Source organism: Lissotriton vulgaris, chromosome 4_1, assembly GCF_964263255.1.
Source record: "Lissotriton vulgaris chromosome 4_1, aLisVul1.2, whole genome shotgun sequence".
Lineage (NCBI taxonomy): Eukaryota > Metazoa > Chordata > Amphibia > Caudata > Salamandridae > Lissotriton > Lissotriton vulgaris.
This window is the reverse complement of record NC_141691.1, coordinates 857,885,998-857,901,966: the sequence shown is the minus strand read 5'-3', so window position 1 is coordinate 857,901,966 and position 15,969 is coordinate 857,885,998. Positions and strand designations below refer to the sequence as shown.

At 46.5% G+C, this 15,969-nt stretch overlaps 1 protein-coding gene across 1 annotated transcript in view; it reads right to left on the bottom strand.

The window, feature by feature from the left end:
• The window catches only part of LOC147722670 (cadherin-9-like), a 976,253-nt gene that overhangs the window by 174,007 nt on the left and 786,277 nt on the right, over positions 1-15,969 (bottom strand). Inside the window, exon 7 of the mRNA XM_086965167.1 lies at positions 9,923-10,176. Coding sequence (XP_086821293.1) covers positions 9,923-10,176 — 254 coding nt within the window. The remainder of the gene's footprint in view (positions 1-9,922; positions 10,177-15,969) is intronic.

Here is a 15,969-nt window from a genome sequence, read left to right as displayed (position 1 = left end):
GGAAGGGAAAGGTCATGAGCCCTTGAGAGTCAGCCACCTTGTCCTGGGCCAAGAGGACGGGATGAGTAACCTTGGAGAGGTTTAAGTTCGGAGGTCTGGCCACTCTAGTAAGGAAGGGAACCCCCCACTGAGGCTGCCCAGCGAGAGACCTGTCCATGAACAGCCAGGGTTTCTCGGACTCTGGGCGAGACCATTCGACCAAAGCTCTCAACTGAATCGCCCACCAGTAACTCTGCAAGTTGGGAACCCCTAAGCCTCCCTCGACAGGATCTCTGTAACTTACCTCCCTACACAGTTGGGCCGCTGGTCCCACCATATAAAACGCACTATATCCCTTTGCAGTGAGAGTATGACACCTGTCGGGGGCACCAGTGAGAGTGTCTGGAACAGATAAATGATCTTAGGGAGTATAGTCCTTTTTATGGCCGCTATACGACCCAGCCAGGACAGTGAATAGGGTCTCCACTTTCGAAGACAATCCCGCACCTACCGTAACAGCTTTGTGTAATTCGCCAAATTGGTGACCTGGATACTGACTGAGAGTTGCAGGCCCAGATACGGAATTGTGTCTTGTGCCCAGTGAATAGGATAAGACCGCTGTAGCAATCCCAATGTCTCCGGTTCAAGAGAGAGTTTGAGGGCTTGGGAATTGTGCACATTAATCTTGAAGCCGAAGGCTAAAGCGAACCTGTCCAGCTCCGTCAGCAGAGCAGGGAGAGATTCCCTGGGCCTCTCCAACGTGGCCACTACGCCCTCAGTGTAAAGGCAGCTCTTGTGCCTCGCACCCCCGAAAAGCACCCCTGTGATAGAGGGATCGTCCCTAACCCTTTGAGCCATGGGGTCCATATACAAGGACAACCCTGTCTTGTTCCCCTTTGAATGGGGAAGGTATTCGAGACAATCCCGTTTACCCGTACCGAGGCGGTGGGCTTGGTATAGCTGCTGAGCACACAATGAATGAAACAGTGTGACAAGCCAAAGTGGAACAGCGTCGCTTTAAGGTATGGCCAGTGAACCCTGTCAAACGCTTTCTCTGCGTCAACAGAGAATATCATACATTTGGTTGGAAAGTGTTCATATCTATCCACAAGGTGTAGGAGTCATTTCGTGTTGTTGGAGCATTGACAGCAAGAGATGAAACCGGACTGGTCCGGATCAATCAGTTGCGAAGAGAGTCTCTGTCCCACAATCCCAGTGAACATTTTAAGGTCCACATTAAGGAGGGAAATGGGGTGGAAAGATGCACATAGGCATTTATCCTTGTCTGGTTTAGCGTGTGATTAGTGCTTCTAACATTGAAGGCGGGAGAGGGTTAGAAGCCCCGCTCGAGTTATAGACCCTTACCAACAGTGGGACTAGTGTATTGCATAAAGTTCGTCTACCCGAATAGGTGCTTCAAACTCCTCCGCCTTGCTCGGTACCAACTTAGCCGTAGTTACTCCCTGTAAGTTTTCGGCTGGGCCCTCCTCAGATAAGGTCTGGGCCTCGTATAAAGTTGCATAAAACTGCTGAAATGTTTCGGCAATCTCTTGGTCAGTCATTTGTTACCCACCCTGCTGATCCATTACCAAGGGAACGTGGGATGTCTGTCTCTGCACATGTAATCTATTGGCCAATAGCCTCCAACTTCTGTCTCCCCCAAAGTAAAAGGCTTGCTTAAGTCGGAGGGTGGAATATTCAGCTCTATCTAAGTCCAAGCCAGCTAACTGGGCATGTGCCGCCTTGAGTTGTTTCCAGACTCTAGGTGCGCCTGTTCTCTGATGGATGCTCTAGTTCGACTACTGACTCTGAAAGTTGCTCCCTTTTCTCTTAATCTTGTCAGCTGCAGCAATTACTAGGAACTCCCCCCGGACAACTGCCCTCAAAGCATCCCACAGAATTGCTGTTGAAATATCCAGAGTGTCATTGATATCTAAATAGTCGATTATGGTTTTGGTGACCTGCTGGACGACAGAGGGGCGCTGCAACACCATCTTGCGAAGATGCCAAAGGCGGTGAGGGGTTCGCTGGTGGACGAGGGACAGGGAAGCTCTTACTGCTAAATGATCGGACAGAGGACACAGGAGAACCGCCACATCCAGTGTCTGCTGCGTCAGTGTGTCTGATGTCAATATATAGTCAATCCTAGCATACGTTTTGTGGGTGTGCGAGCAGAATGTGTATTCCTTGGACCTTGGATAGAGAAAGTGCTAGACATGTGCGAGCCCAGCCTCTCAAAGTAGGCGCCTTGCAGTACTAGAAATGGCTCCAGTCTGCCCAAAACGCTGCAAAGACCTATTGAGCTCATTATCAAAAGTCAAATTGAAATCTCCCCCCAGGAGCAGGGATCTGCCCGGGAGACAAGACAGCTCATGGATCATCTTCCAAAGGAACCCCTCCTGTCCATCTTTGGGAACATAGACCACAGCTACTGTGAAGGTATGCTTTCCCAACAGGAAAGTATAAGCCAAAAGCCTGCCTTTAATCTCAACCTGTTTATGGCCTTTCTGACCCTGGAACCTAGCAGAGACCAGTATAGCCAACCTCGCTGTCTTAGAGACAAGAGAAAAGAACAGTTGGTGAGGGAACTCCTTGGACCGTAATCTGTGATTGTCTTGTGCCAGGAGATGCATCTCCTGAAGGAGGCAGATATGGGCATCTGAGTTGTCCAGAAAAGACAAGACTGCACGTTGTTTTATGGGGTTATTAAGGCCCTTTACATTGAGGGACAAGATTTTAATATCAGCCGACATAATAGTGGATGTGAGGATGTGCATGAAAGGGCTGCGAGTCTGGGCCCACCATTACTCCGAGACACCCCATAGCCACACCCATCAGAGGTTCCGGATAAGCATCACAATCTACAAGTCTCAGTGACCCGCCATATCTGGAAGGAGAAGGAGAGAACCCCATTACCCCTGAAATAGAACAAACAAAACATACCAGCAATTTACAAAGTCCATAAATGTCCTGGGCTATCAGCCCCATGGCGAGGTGTGAGATGTACATCAGGAGCCCCCCGCCGCCCTGTTCCACCGGGGACTCAGTCTCAAAAACCCAGAAGAAACCCTCTGGCATCTCATTCTAGTGGTACCAAATCAATGCGGCCTTCAGTCCACAGCAGCTGAGTCTTCCGCCAAAGTTGCAATAACAGCTTTGCATTCTTTAGCCATTGTCTCAGGGTCGGGCGAAGGGGAGCCCTCTCCACCCGTCTCCATCCTGCTGCTCTGTCGCACCGTCAAACATTGTCCTCCCGCTCTGGGGTTCCCTTGACCTCATCATGTACATCAAGTAGCGATGTGGCCTCTTGTAAGGAGCGGATCTGGCGGAGCTTGCCCTCCCACTTAAAAATAATCCTGAAGGGGTGGCCCCAGGAGTATGATATGTCGTTCTAACACAGAAAAGCTGTGACCGACCGGAACTCCCTTCTTTTCTGTAAGGTGGAGGCAGCTAAGTCTTGAACAGGAGAGGCCTGGATGAGCGAATGTCCAAAGGATGCTTAGCTCATTCTTCCCAGAGGATAAGTTCCTTAAGTTGAAGATCTTGGACGCATGTTAGGATATCCGGGGGGGGGAAGCAGCTGCCGGCCTTTTGGGTCCAACACGGTGGGTCCAATCTAGTTTAATCTGTTGTTCCAGGGGGCACCCAAGATGTGACGGAAAAGCTCCTCGACAAAAGCTTCAATGGCCTGTCCCTCAATGCCCTGAGCGATTACCTGGATCCTGATATTGTTCCGTCGGGAATGATTCTCGAGGGCCTGGAAGTCCAGTTGCTGGTGTTGAAGGCGGATTACCTTCTGCTGAAGCTGAGTAATCTCCTCGTCCCTCGACGATGCCTGGGTCTCCAACGAGTCCACAAATTAGTCTACAGAGTTTATGTCCCTGCACGTCTCACAAAGTTTGGAGGATATCTCCTTTTTCAAGGCGTGGAATTCCCCCATCAGAGAAGCAATAGAGACTCAAGGATACCACGGGTGACCGGCCCATCTGCTTCGCCTTGTTCGCGTTCTGCTGGAGCCCCCCCTGTGATGGTGCCACTTCAGCGCCTCCAGCGCTGTTCTTGAGGAGGCAATCCTTGGCTGATCTCTCCTTCTTGGATTTATTAGTGGCCATGGCTAAGTGGTACAGCTGCCTGTCTTGCGATTGAGGTTTGAGAGTTCAGGTAATGGCTGAAGGTGCAAAGTCTGTATGGACCGGAGTGGAGGGCAGTCAACTGCTTCAGGCCCTCAGATCCCGTCACCGGCAACCCCCACATCTCCAGGCCAGCCTACCAGTCGCACTTCAAGGGAGCCGCTCTCACTGTGGGCCCTCTCTGCCCAGGCACCCCTCCAGCAGTTTTGAGGGCCTCTCTCGACGTCTGCGACTGTATTCAGGGGTACCATGAGACTCACTCTCAGGGGGGCCGAGGTTTACCCCCCGAGTTCTCTTGGCCGCAGTGCGTGGCAAATACCGGTGAGCCGCAATGCCGCTCCCCTACGTGCGCTGTGCGTGCAGTCATGCACAGCAATTCAGGGCTGCAACATTAATACTCTTACCACTTGGGCTGCTGCCCCCCAGCACCTGTTCTGGCCACCAGCCGCACCCCCAAGGGCCCCAGCCTATCTCCACAGCAGCGCGGGCTGCTGGATGGAACACCATGGAGGAAAAGGCCCTGTTCGCTGTTGGGCTCACCAGTGGAAGCTGCACCCCTCCACTGCCTCTCCTGCTGATCCCACAGTCTCAGGGCCCGTTACTCTGTTCCCAGAAGGTCTCAAGGCTCCGATGAGCCCGGCGTGCTCAGATGGGCGGCCCCCTCCTCCAGTCCAGGTGAGGAACCTGCTCCGCCGCAGGGCACGCCCAGGAGCCAACGACCGGAGCCTCCGTTTGTCGCCTACTGCCGGGGGATCAGGTTGAATGAAGTAGGAACTGCGAGCTCCAATCTCCAGTGTTTGCGCTGCGTGTCGGGTCCGCCTGTGGTCACAGGTTCCGGCAGGGACCACCGCTAGTAAGACTGGTGAACTCTGGCACTGTCTGGCACTGTCTGGGGTCTGCTATATGTAGCTAAAAGGCCAGGGCCTAGGCAAAGGATTTTTAAAGATTTAGCACTATATAGCACATAGAAACACATAGCGCCTATTGGGACATCTGATTGCACTAGACCAGGACAAAGTCAAAATTTCAGGCTGACCGCGATGGAGCCCTGAGCGGCTACCCATCTCTGTGGGTCTCGGTCAAAGATTTTACCTTCTGACTTAAAAACTTTTCTGGAGCTTTTCTTCCTGGGGTCCCTCGAAGCTCTCAGCCTGTCTGGATTCAGTGAGGGTTCGCTGGCTTGCCTTGCGATGAGCTCTCGGTCAAACCTATGGAAGTCAGACTCTGGATTGACGAAGCAGGGATCCAGGCCGGCCCTCAGTTGAAGGTGGGCATCTTGACTCTTGAGGTTGGTCCAGGTCACCTCTCCTACGTTCAGACTTAGAAACTTTTATGGAGATTTTTCTTCAGGGGTCTCTCGCTGCTCTTCTCCAGGCTGGCTTCGGTGAGGCTTTACCAGCTCAGGTTTCTGCCAACTCCCAGTCAAACTCTGGAAGTCAGACCTCTGGAGCTTTTCAGCGGTACAAACCTGGATGGCAGCTGGCTCGCGGTTGATGGTCGCAGGCTTGGCTGGACGGGTCGAGTTGGTCCACTTATAGAGCTTCTTTCCAAAGTTGCTCCAAAGTTCTTTAAACTTCTTCCTAGAGTACTTTTGATGGTCCTAAAGCGTCCAAATGTACTCTGAGGGTCTGCAAGCTCCAAGATGGTCTTTTAAAGTTTGGGACTTGAATTCACACACTCCACTTGAATAAAACCCTTACAAATCCACTGGTAATACTCCAGGCTGTGGATTCTTGGTGGTGAGGGTCCAAGTGAACTCTGTTAACATGTAGCTTGCAGGGAGTCCACTCTTTACTCCTTCTGAAGCAAGGTAGTTCCACAGGGCTTTAGTTCCAGATTGTGCAGCAGGTGCAGTCAGTCAGAGTGCAGGGCCTGGTTGGTGCAAATCAAACTTCTCAGTATGAACCCTTCCTCTTATTATTATTTCAAGCAGCAGATCTAAGAGTCACTGCCCCACTCAGATACGTATTCAGTGTTCTCTGGGGTCAGACAGGAGGGCACTACTGCCCAATGAGGTAGAGGACGACACCCCAGAGCATGACCATTTCTTCCCAGGGGTGGCAAAATGGTTTTTCAGAAAGCACTATTTCTCCAACATTCCATAGGGTTGAAGCCCCAGCAGAGAGGTAAGAGCTAAGTACACCAACCCTCCGGAATGGCTCATCTCCAAATCTTCCCTCTCTCCCTGGCATCAGCAGATCGCTTCTTTAAGCTTGCAATCTGGCTGGGCTCAAAGAGATGGGGTGTAAATGAAACTTGTTTATGACCCCTGGCTCTGGCATTCCCATGGAGCAGAAACCTCTCCCCAGAAGAATAGGACACTTTACATTGCATGCGTTTACAACGCATGCGATTACAACGCGGTTGTTGTAATAACCACGTTGTTACATCGCAGTACATTACAACACACATCATTACATCGACGTGCTGTAGGAGGCAAGCTGGACTTAGGAAGAGTATAAGTTACTATTCCATCTCCAGTGTGCGCAACAGTAGGGAAGGTGTTGGAATAGTAAATTATACTATTCCTTACGTTAGTGCGCCCCCTACAGCAAGTTGATGTAACGACTTATGTTGTAATGTACTGCAATGTAACAACGAGGTTGTTGCAACGACCGTGTTGTAATTGCATACGTTGTAACACATGCAATGTAATGGCTGTTTCCCCTCCCAGAATGGTTCTTTAATCCCAGGGGCTACTTATCACCTCATCAAAGCAGCCTGGCTAATCCACTTAACTCTGACCAATTAGGACAGATCACTGGAAGGCTGAATTTTGGCTTACAGACAAGAACGTCGTATAACTTCTTGTCTGTACATTTTAGGATAAATCCAACAATAGCATATTGTTGAATTTATCAATACCATTCTGGTAAGTCCTTCAATGAAATTATTATGATTCTCCTAGCAGGAATTATTAGTTAATAACTACTTGCCATGTTAACCTGTGTGGCTGGCGATTTGGAATGGGGAAAAAGACTTGGGAAAGTTTTCTAACATCAGGGCTCCTCAAATATACTATCTGAGGACCCTACTTATATCTACAAGACTCCACACCCCTGAGATACCTATGGGCGACATTGGAGGTTAAGGTTATGTACAAATATTGCAGATCAACACTCCACAGTGCTCCTAGCATGCATGTTGATTTTGGGAAGCACTTTACTACAATGTGCGGAGTGAATTGTGCAATTTCACTATCCCCAAGTCATATAAAACTTATTTTATAAGGGTCCTTCTTATAGAACCTGATCTCCCACCACTGGGACACCTAGGGGAGACCCTGGGGCGCCTAATATGCCAACACATTGCATTTTAATAATTACTAAGCACCTCAAACACCAAAGTCGAGTTTGGGCACAATTAGCAATTTAAATGCAGGTCTACAAAACAGGGCTGCTTTTAAGCCAACCTCAGGCCTCTGCAGTGCTACACTTTAAAGGGCTGCTGATCTCTAAACTACCATGCCCTATTATATACTAGGGACTTAAAGGTAGTCTTGATCCCCCTGCCCTATTATGCACTAGGGCCTTATAGGGGGGATGATGCCAATCATAGGGGTACCATAACCCATAGTGTACATAGGTGTTTTCACTGTATTCTAAGTGTCTTTTCAGCATAGCACTGGCCCTGGGACTGGTTAAGCAGAGCCCAGGGACAGTCTGAATCAGTTACCACCAATACCAGTCAGCAAAAAATGGGAGGTGCCCAGGGAACAAGGATGACTGTGCATGTACCATAATTGATATTGCTGAACTGGATATGGACGGACTAGTTAGAAGAGGAAACTCCACACCGTCGAAAAGGGATGCATATAGGTTGATTTAATCTATAGGTCTTTGAGGAATATTTTGTACCCCTAAATTTATTCTCTGAGTCAAACATTCCATACTGATACAAATGTAGGAGTAGTAAGCGCAGGGTTTCATTTAGGAGCTGGTTTAGGAATTTTAATGATAAGTTAGATCTCCTATTTAAAGACTCATGGGAGAGTGCCTGATTGGACCTGCAAAAAAGAAAAGTTAACCTGCGATCCTGAAGAAAAAATATGCCTGGCTTCCCAAGACATATGTGGAGTTTTGCCTCTTATCTGAACTTGTTGTTCATGCACCTTGCTCCCAAACTAGGAATTTCCTACTTCGGACCCACAGGGTTATTTGGAACTCTTGTACTGCGAGTGGTGCTACTAATGAGAGGTCTGGATATTGGGAGTCAGTGAAGAGCTGAATAAGAGGGAGCTGCAATTCACTGAGACTGAATGAAGGGTGTGGCGTTCATTGAGACTAGTCCTGAACAAACCCATCATTTTCATTTGGATCTATGTGCTTCATATCCATACATCAATTTTTGTGTATCATTTTGGATATGGTGCATCTTATCCCTAAATAGCTTTTTAATTCACAAAAGACTAATTTCAGCCACCCAAATGAATCAACCTGTTTATCCTACTTCAGCAAGTGGTACCTGCACCTAGTTGCAGACGTAACCACATTTTCACTCAGAGTCTAACCTCGTTAAGTTAACTGAATCCAGCTGTGAACCCACTTCAATGGAAGGCAGTCTGTGGATTGACCCAGCATTTTTTACCACTTCACCTGATCTTTAAAATGCTGTGTTTCGTTGAGCCGAAAGTCCTTGTAACATGGACTAGTCTTTGCTCTTTGTTTATCCTATCAAGGAAATCTAGAAGAAGAAATCACGTCTGATGTTTTGAGCTGCAGCTTCAAAGCCGCAACAAACATCTGCCAATTAGCATGACAGCCACTGCAATTTGATGCAGATTCTGTGGAGGAGATAGCCTGTTTCATCCTCCTGATTTGAGTCAAACTGCACGTTGAGTTTCCTGAGGGACACTGGACTATTCGTTTGTAACTTAAGTCACTATTGTCTTTTGGTACTTGTAATGCAATGTTATACAACGTTCGCTACTATGTGATGTATTTTATTTTGATACACACTTTCATTTTAACCTACTCTGTTTGTACCTTTAAATTATTTATATGAATTGATTTTTATTTGGCTAGCTTTTTGATACATACTACCTTTTTTGCTGCTTAGACTGTGCTACCAAGGGTGAGTCAATGTATACATCACAGGCACAGGTGAGTCAATGTATCCTTCGCAGAAACCAATTTATCTCTGTGGGTCAGCGTACAGGGGCGGCTCTAGGCTCATGGCGGCCCTGGGCAGGGAGCCTAGGCAGGGGGCCCTGGAACTGGAAGAGGGGGTCCGGGCGGGGTGGAGCGCGGAGGCCAGTGAACAGGGGGGGTCAGGGTGTGCAGAAGTGGAACAGAGCCGGAGGCCGCCAAATCCCTGCCAGGGGCCACCACGCAAATATGTATCTATCCTCAGAGGATTATTACATTAAGGATACATATTGGCGTGGTGGCCCCTGGGGGTTGGTGGCACATGCCTAGGGCCGCCCCTGCAGCGTATTTAGAATTAGTGGAAGAACATTTGCTGTTCTGTAAAAGACTGTGGCCTCTCTCCCTGCATATTATGCATTTCTCACTGCTCTTTTACGAAATCCTCATACGTAAACGCTGGGCAGACGGGAGGGAACACCGAAGCTATTAATTTGATAGCAGTTATCTGAGTCCCAAGTGATTCATATAACTGTTCTCAGTTTATAATATATTGTTTTATTACCATACAGAATACCTCACAGGAGCACGGGCGCGCTAAGAATGAATAGACACTTTTAATTTCAGTTAATTTGAGGACATTGTAAATAGTGGGCAATTTTAATTTCAGTTAATTTGAGTACATTGTTTTTTGCTGAGTTGTCTTCATAAATACTACATGACACTTACATTACCGGGTTCTTGGCAGCGTCGGGGTCTTTAGCTGTTACCTTTCCAACAATGCTGCCTTCTTTGGCATCTTCATCGACCTCCATCACATAGAAATGTCTCGTGAACATGGGCGGTTCGTCGACGTCCTGCAGGTAAACTTTGACCATAGCAGTGTCTTTAAACGGCCCCAGGTGGTAGAAGCGCGGGTCTGGGTGGGTGTTGGCTGCCGCCACTTCAAAGGTGATGATCATATTATTCTCAAAATCCAATTGCTGAAGGCAGAATACGAAAAATATGTTTAATTAGGCGTTATTTAAAATGTACATTTTGCTTACAAAAGCAATAACATGTCTCTTCTCGCTGTACCTTAATGTTACACGTCACATATGGCTTCACCATAAACACTTTTCTGATCACCATATGTAAATGGAAAAATGACTGTCTAAACGCAAAACACATTCGGATAAATGTATATACGCAAACAAGTCAGTTAAAAATGTCAATTGTTCACAACAGCTGTCTGCTCCCATCGCTGTCTATTTATCAATCCGTGTTGTGCTCAGTCAAAACACAAACCACGTAACGTTCACACCTCAGAGTTTAAACTGTCTCTTTTATTTTTATATTGTATCTATTTTTAATGCCTTAGCCTTTCCTCGTATCTTTTTGGTGAGTCTCTGCATCTTTGCTACTTAGTGAGCCTTACCCTGCTTGCTTGTTGCTTTAACTTAATTTTATCTTTTGCTACCCCCATTTGCCTGTCTCTTCGAGTTCTTCTCAATCTCTGCTCTTGCTTCCACTCTTTCTCTTGCCTCCTGTGCTTTTCCCTCAAATTCATTCGGTCTCCTTATGAATTTGAAGAGTCACTATGAGTGACCTCGTTTTTATCTGTGGCCTTGACACCTTGCTGTGTATCTCTAGGATTACAGGTTGTCTTTTAGGAGCAGTTGCATTTTGTGTATTTTTCAGATTTACTTCCACAAAGTGTTTGTCACATGTCTACAGCTGCCAATGATGAATGTTTAAAAACATAGGTGCAAGGGCCCAAAGCTGATGGTAGTTGGCACTGGTGTAGTCCCTATCTACAGCAACCACCAATGCTGCCCAAGTCATCGTAAACATGACTGAATAGGTACACTTCTAACCATTGGCAAAAATACAAGCTCCTCCCTGCTTTTCTAAATCAGACTACACTAATGCCAAATGAGCGGGGGAGCTTGTCCTACACCGTTGAGTAGAGAAAACCTGAAGTATATCAGTGGCCTTCCCACCATAGCTCAAACTTGCCACTGGAAAGTGATCAAGTGGCTACCCCTGCTTGGGAGTGCACAGAGGTGAGGGATAGGTCTCCTAGGCCATTGGTTCTACTGCCTCTTTGCAGGGGTAGCAGTGTCCTTCTTGAATTCCTCTCACAGTTAACTAATGCAGTTCAACAGCAAGGTATCATTCTTGAAAAATGCACAATTATCTTGGCATTGCAAAGGCAAGGCAATCACAAAGACAGAATCACAAACAGACACCACATTTATGTCCTAGTGCTCTAAAATGAATTCCAAGGCTGAGTCGTAGCAAACACCTGCACCACGTAGCACCGCAGTCGTCTCTGTTGTTGCCACATGTGCTTGTGCAATCCCAACTTGTGCAGAGAACATGTAGGCCAAAACTATTTATTCATTATTTGCTTACATTTAATTGGTGGTCAGTATTACTTTGCTGATATAGACCTCTGCATTACAGCCTGGGTGCAGAACATGTCCCAGGCTCCCATTCGCCGCCTGAGTGCCGTTCCAAGGTTCTCAGACCAATCGCAGTGTTGCATTGCAGCGCTGTGATTGGCTAGGGGAATCAGGAGCCTGGGTGCTTCCTGTTCCTGCTTACAGGAGCGAGAGGCGGCAGTGAGCAGACTGAAAGGCGACGGTTGGCTGGGTGGCCGGCCTGAAGGTATGTGTTTTTTTGGTTTTTTTTCTTCCATTTAGAACACTCCCCATACCCCCTCCACCCCTGGTAAATAGCGGCCACCACTGGATTTTAGAAAAGTTAATGGACATTCAGGTAATGCTCATAGTACAGAATGCTTAGAGATAAGCACTGCGATCAAGTAAGGCTAGCTCCTTTGGTAGGCATGGATTCAGCACAAGAAAAGAGTCAAAGTGGGAATCTCCAAGCTCGCTTTCTGTTGGACTTCTACAACTCCAGTTTGATCAGTACTTGTCCCTACTCCGCATGATTCACCACCAACAGAGTGGCATGTCCATTAATTCAACTCTGATCCATTTGTGTCAGTCAGAATATGGAAAATTACGGTGCACGGAGTAAATTTAATTATTTGTTAAAGGTGCACATTTCACTTGTTATGAGGCCCACCTTCTTATCACAAATAGAATCAACCATGCAATGAGGTATCACAATTTGCTGACCACAAATAAAATGACTTTGATTATGTGAATCCATTTAATTATAATTCAATGAAACTAGGGAATTGAACCATTTCGACTTCACCAAATACTGCAAAATGAATTTTCCGTTGTTTTTTTTTGCATCACTCCAATGACTCTGTAATCTATCGGATTGCAGTAGATCTTAGTAAAAAAACAGTCCTGATAGTAAAATGTATCAAACCTTCCAACAGTCAAGGGTACCTTATGAGTAAAAAGCCTTTGACATTAGAGAAAACCCTTACGTGACTACGATATATGTAAGAGTTCTTCGTAATTGAAGCCCTGAAAGCCAGGATATGTAATTTCTAATAAAACAGAAACATTTATAATTTAGTGAATGGTTTACAAACTGAAGGCAGTTACAAACTATTTAGTTTACAAATGATCTACTTGTTTACAAACTATGGTTGACAAACTACCTACTACAGATAAATCTACAGCTGCAAATTTATTTATTTATTTATTTAGAGTTTTCGATAGCGCGAACATGACCCAGCAAGGGGTATCAGAGCGCTTTACAGAAGTATTTCAACATTAGAACCATTTAGAACCATAAGTTGCAAATTACAAACTCTTTACAACAGTACACTTCAGGGAAGCGTATAACAAATATAACAATCAGCAATTGAGTTAGTATCAAACGCGAATTAAATATCACCACCACATGTGTTACATATATATACCCTCTCATGTGTGTGAAGTGAGAGGCTCGCGGATGACTGTAAGCAAACAGGGAAAGATTATATCCATAGGTACTGCTGCTGCACTGCTGCAAGGTCTTATTGTAGAAATGTTCTCATATAGAACAATCTTGCTTATTTTTTTAATGCTGCGATGGATGGAATTCTTCTAATGCTAGGGGAGAGTGCGTTCCAAATTCGTGGTGCTGCCCCAGAGAACACTCGGTCATAAGTTTTTTCTTACAAAAACGAGTTGGTTTCAGAAGTAGATTGTCTTTGCTCCTGGTGCTTCAGTTTCCTCCTGACAGCGTGATTTTCTGTGCAAGGTAAACTGGAGTTTTATGGTGCAATGCATTATGGGTGATGCATGCTAACTTGAAGTGAATTCTTGCTTCTAAGGGGAGCCAGTTGAGCACTTTCAAGTGGGGGGAGATGTGGTCGAATTTTTTGGATCCCGATATCAGTCGTGCGGCTGCATTAAGACATGCTTTCAAAGGGGCTGTTGTGACCTTGGGAAGCCCTGCCAGAGTAGTGCACCCATATTCTATCCTTGAAATGACCAGTGCCTGGACTTCTGTTTTAAGATCTGTTTTATTTAGGAATGGTTTTAGTTTCCGCAGGTAGCTTAGATGGAAAAGGGCGTTCTTTGCCATTGTGTTGATGTGTGCAATCATGTTCAGATTTTTGTCAAGAGTAATTCCCAAAGATTTGGTGGAGTCGACAATCTTCGGGGTACATTTTAAAGCAGTGATAATGTTGGACCAATCTGCTATCTTGAGTTTACTTTTCTGAGGTGTAATCAGTTAGAATTCAGTTTTCTGCGGATTTAACTTCAGGTTATTCAGGGTTAGCCTTTGGAGGGTTCTCGTAAGGGCTTGGTTCATAGTTTTTATATCTTCTGTCGATGTCACCTTGATATACAGCTGCGTGTCATCCCTGTACATATGGAATGAAATGTTCGCATTTTGTAGTATAGCAGTTAGAGGTTCTACATAAAGATTGAAAAGCGCCGAGTATAACGTTGAACCTTGTGGAACTCCAATTGTATTTCTGGTAGAACCTGAAAGGGTTTGGTTGACAATGAATTTTTTAGATCTATTCTCTAGGAAGGAGCTTAACCACTTTAGTACTATACCATCTAGCCCCATTCTGTTTTTCAACCTATCCAGAATTTTGGCATGGTTTACAGTGTCGAAAGCAGACAAGTCCAACAATATTAGGAGACATGTGTCGTTGTGGTCAAGAGTCATTAAAGCGTCATCTACTATTTGCAGGATAGCAGTTCTGTACTACGGTTCGGTCTGATCCCCGATTGGCAATCATTTAGTAGATTGAAATCCAAAATGTGAAGACTCAGTTGTTGTTGGACACATTTTTCCAGAACTTTAACAAGCATGGGGATGTCAGTAAAAGTTCTAAAGATGTTTGGATCAGAAGGGTTTTCAGTTGTTTTTTTTAGAAGAGGAATGACTTGCCCTGTTTTTAGGCAGTCTGGAATTTGACCTTGTGATAACGAGGCATTTAAGGTCTTAGTCCACAACGGGATTAATTGGTGGTTAAGTGAAGACCAGCACTTTGCTGGTAGGGGGTCGTTATAATGGTTGTTAAGTTTAGTGGATGACATGATCCTTGATATGTCTAATTCACTGATTAGATTAAATCCTGACCATTGAGCATTGTTTTTTGGTTTGTCACATTCTTGTTTGAAATATCTACATGAGCCCCCTCGCGCTATCGCACGCAAACACATCATTAACATCATCTCCTACGCCGACGACACCCAGCTGATACTCTCCCTCACCAAAGATCCAGCCACCACCAAAGCCAACCTCCAGGAAGAAATGAAAGACGTCGCAGAATGGATGAAGCTCAACCGCCTGAAACTGAACTCAGACAAGACGGAGGTCCTCATCCTCGGACAATCCCCTTCCGCCTTGGACGACTCCTGGTGGCCCACGGCGGTGGGCACCGCACCGACACCCTCGGATCACGCACGCAACCTGGGATTCATCCTGGACCCCTTTCTCACGATGACCGAATAAGTCAACGCTAGTAAAATCTTCCGGTGGATCCCCACCGAAACCAGAAAGATGGTCACCCAGGCCCTCGTCACAAGCCGACTGGACTACGGAAACACCCTATATGCAGGAACCACCGCCAAACTTCAGAAACGACTACAACTCATACAGAACGCCTCCGCATGACTCATCCTCGACATCCCTCGACAGAGCCACATATCCACCCACCTGAGAAACCTGCACTGGCTCCCCGTCAACAAGAGGATCACTTTCAGGCTCCTCACCCTCGCACACAAAGCACTCCACGGCACGGGCCCCAAATACCTCATAGCCGCCTCTCATTCCACAAGCCCACCGCCAGCTCCGCTTCGCAGCCTCGCCCTCGCCACCATCCCACGGATCCGCAAAACCACCGCCGGAGGAAGATCATTCTCCTACCTGGTGGCCAAATCTTGGAACTCCCTCCCTGCACACCTACGAGCCACCCAGGACCATCTCTCCTTCAGGAAACTCCTCAAGACCTGGCTCTTCGAGCAGCAGTAGCACCCCCCTCCCTCCTCAGCGCCTTGAGACCCTCACGGGTGAGTAGCGCGCTCTACAAATGGTGTGATTGATTGATTGATTAAAATGTGGTTCATCTGAGGAACCCTTCTCCCTTTCCAAGTCTTCAGCTGATTTTTTAAGTTCCCTCTCCAGTGCGTTAGCTTTGTCGGTAAAGATGACGGAGAAATCCTCACTATTTAAGCTTGTTTTGGCGATGACCGGTGCTGATTTGTCAGATTTATTCGACTGTTCTTTGAGTATATCAAATAGTTTCCCTGGCCCATTTATTGCATTGTCCAATTCTTTCCTAAAAAAGTCTTTTTTTGATTTTAGGAAGCTTTTGTTATAAGCTTTCCTGGATTGTCTCAGTTGGCATAAGTGGGGTG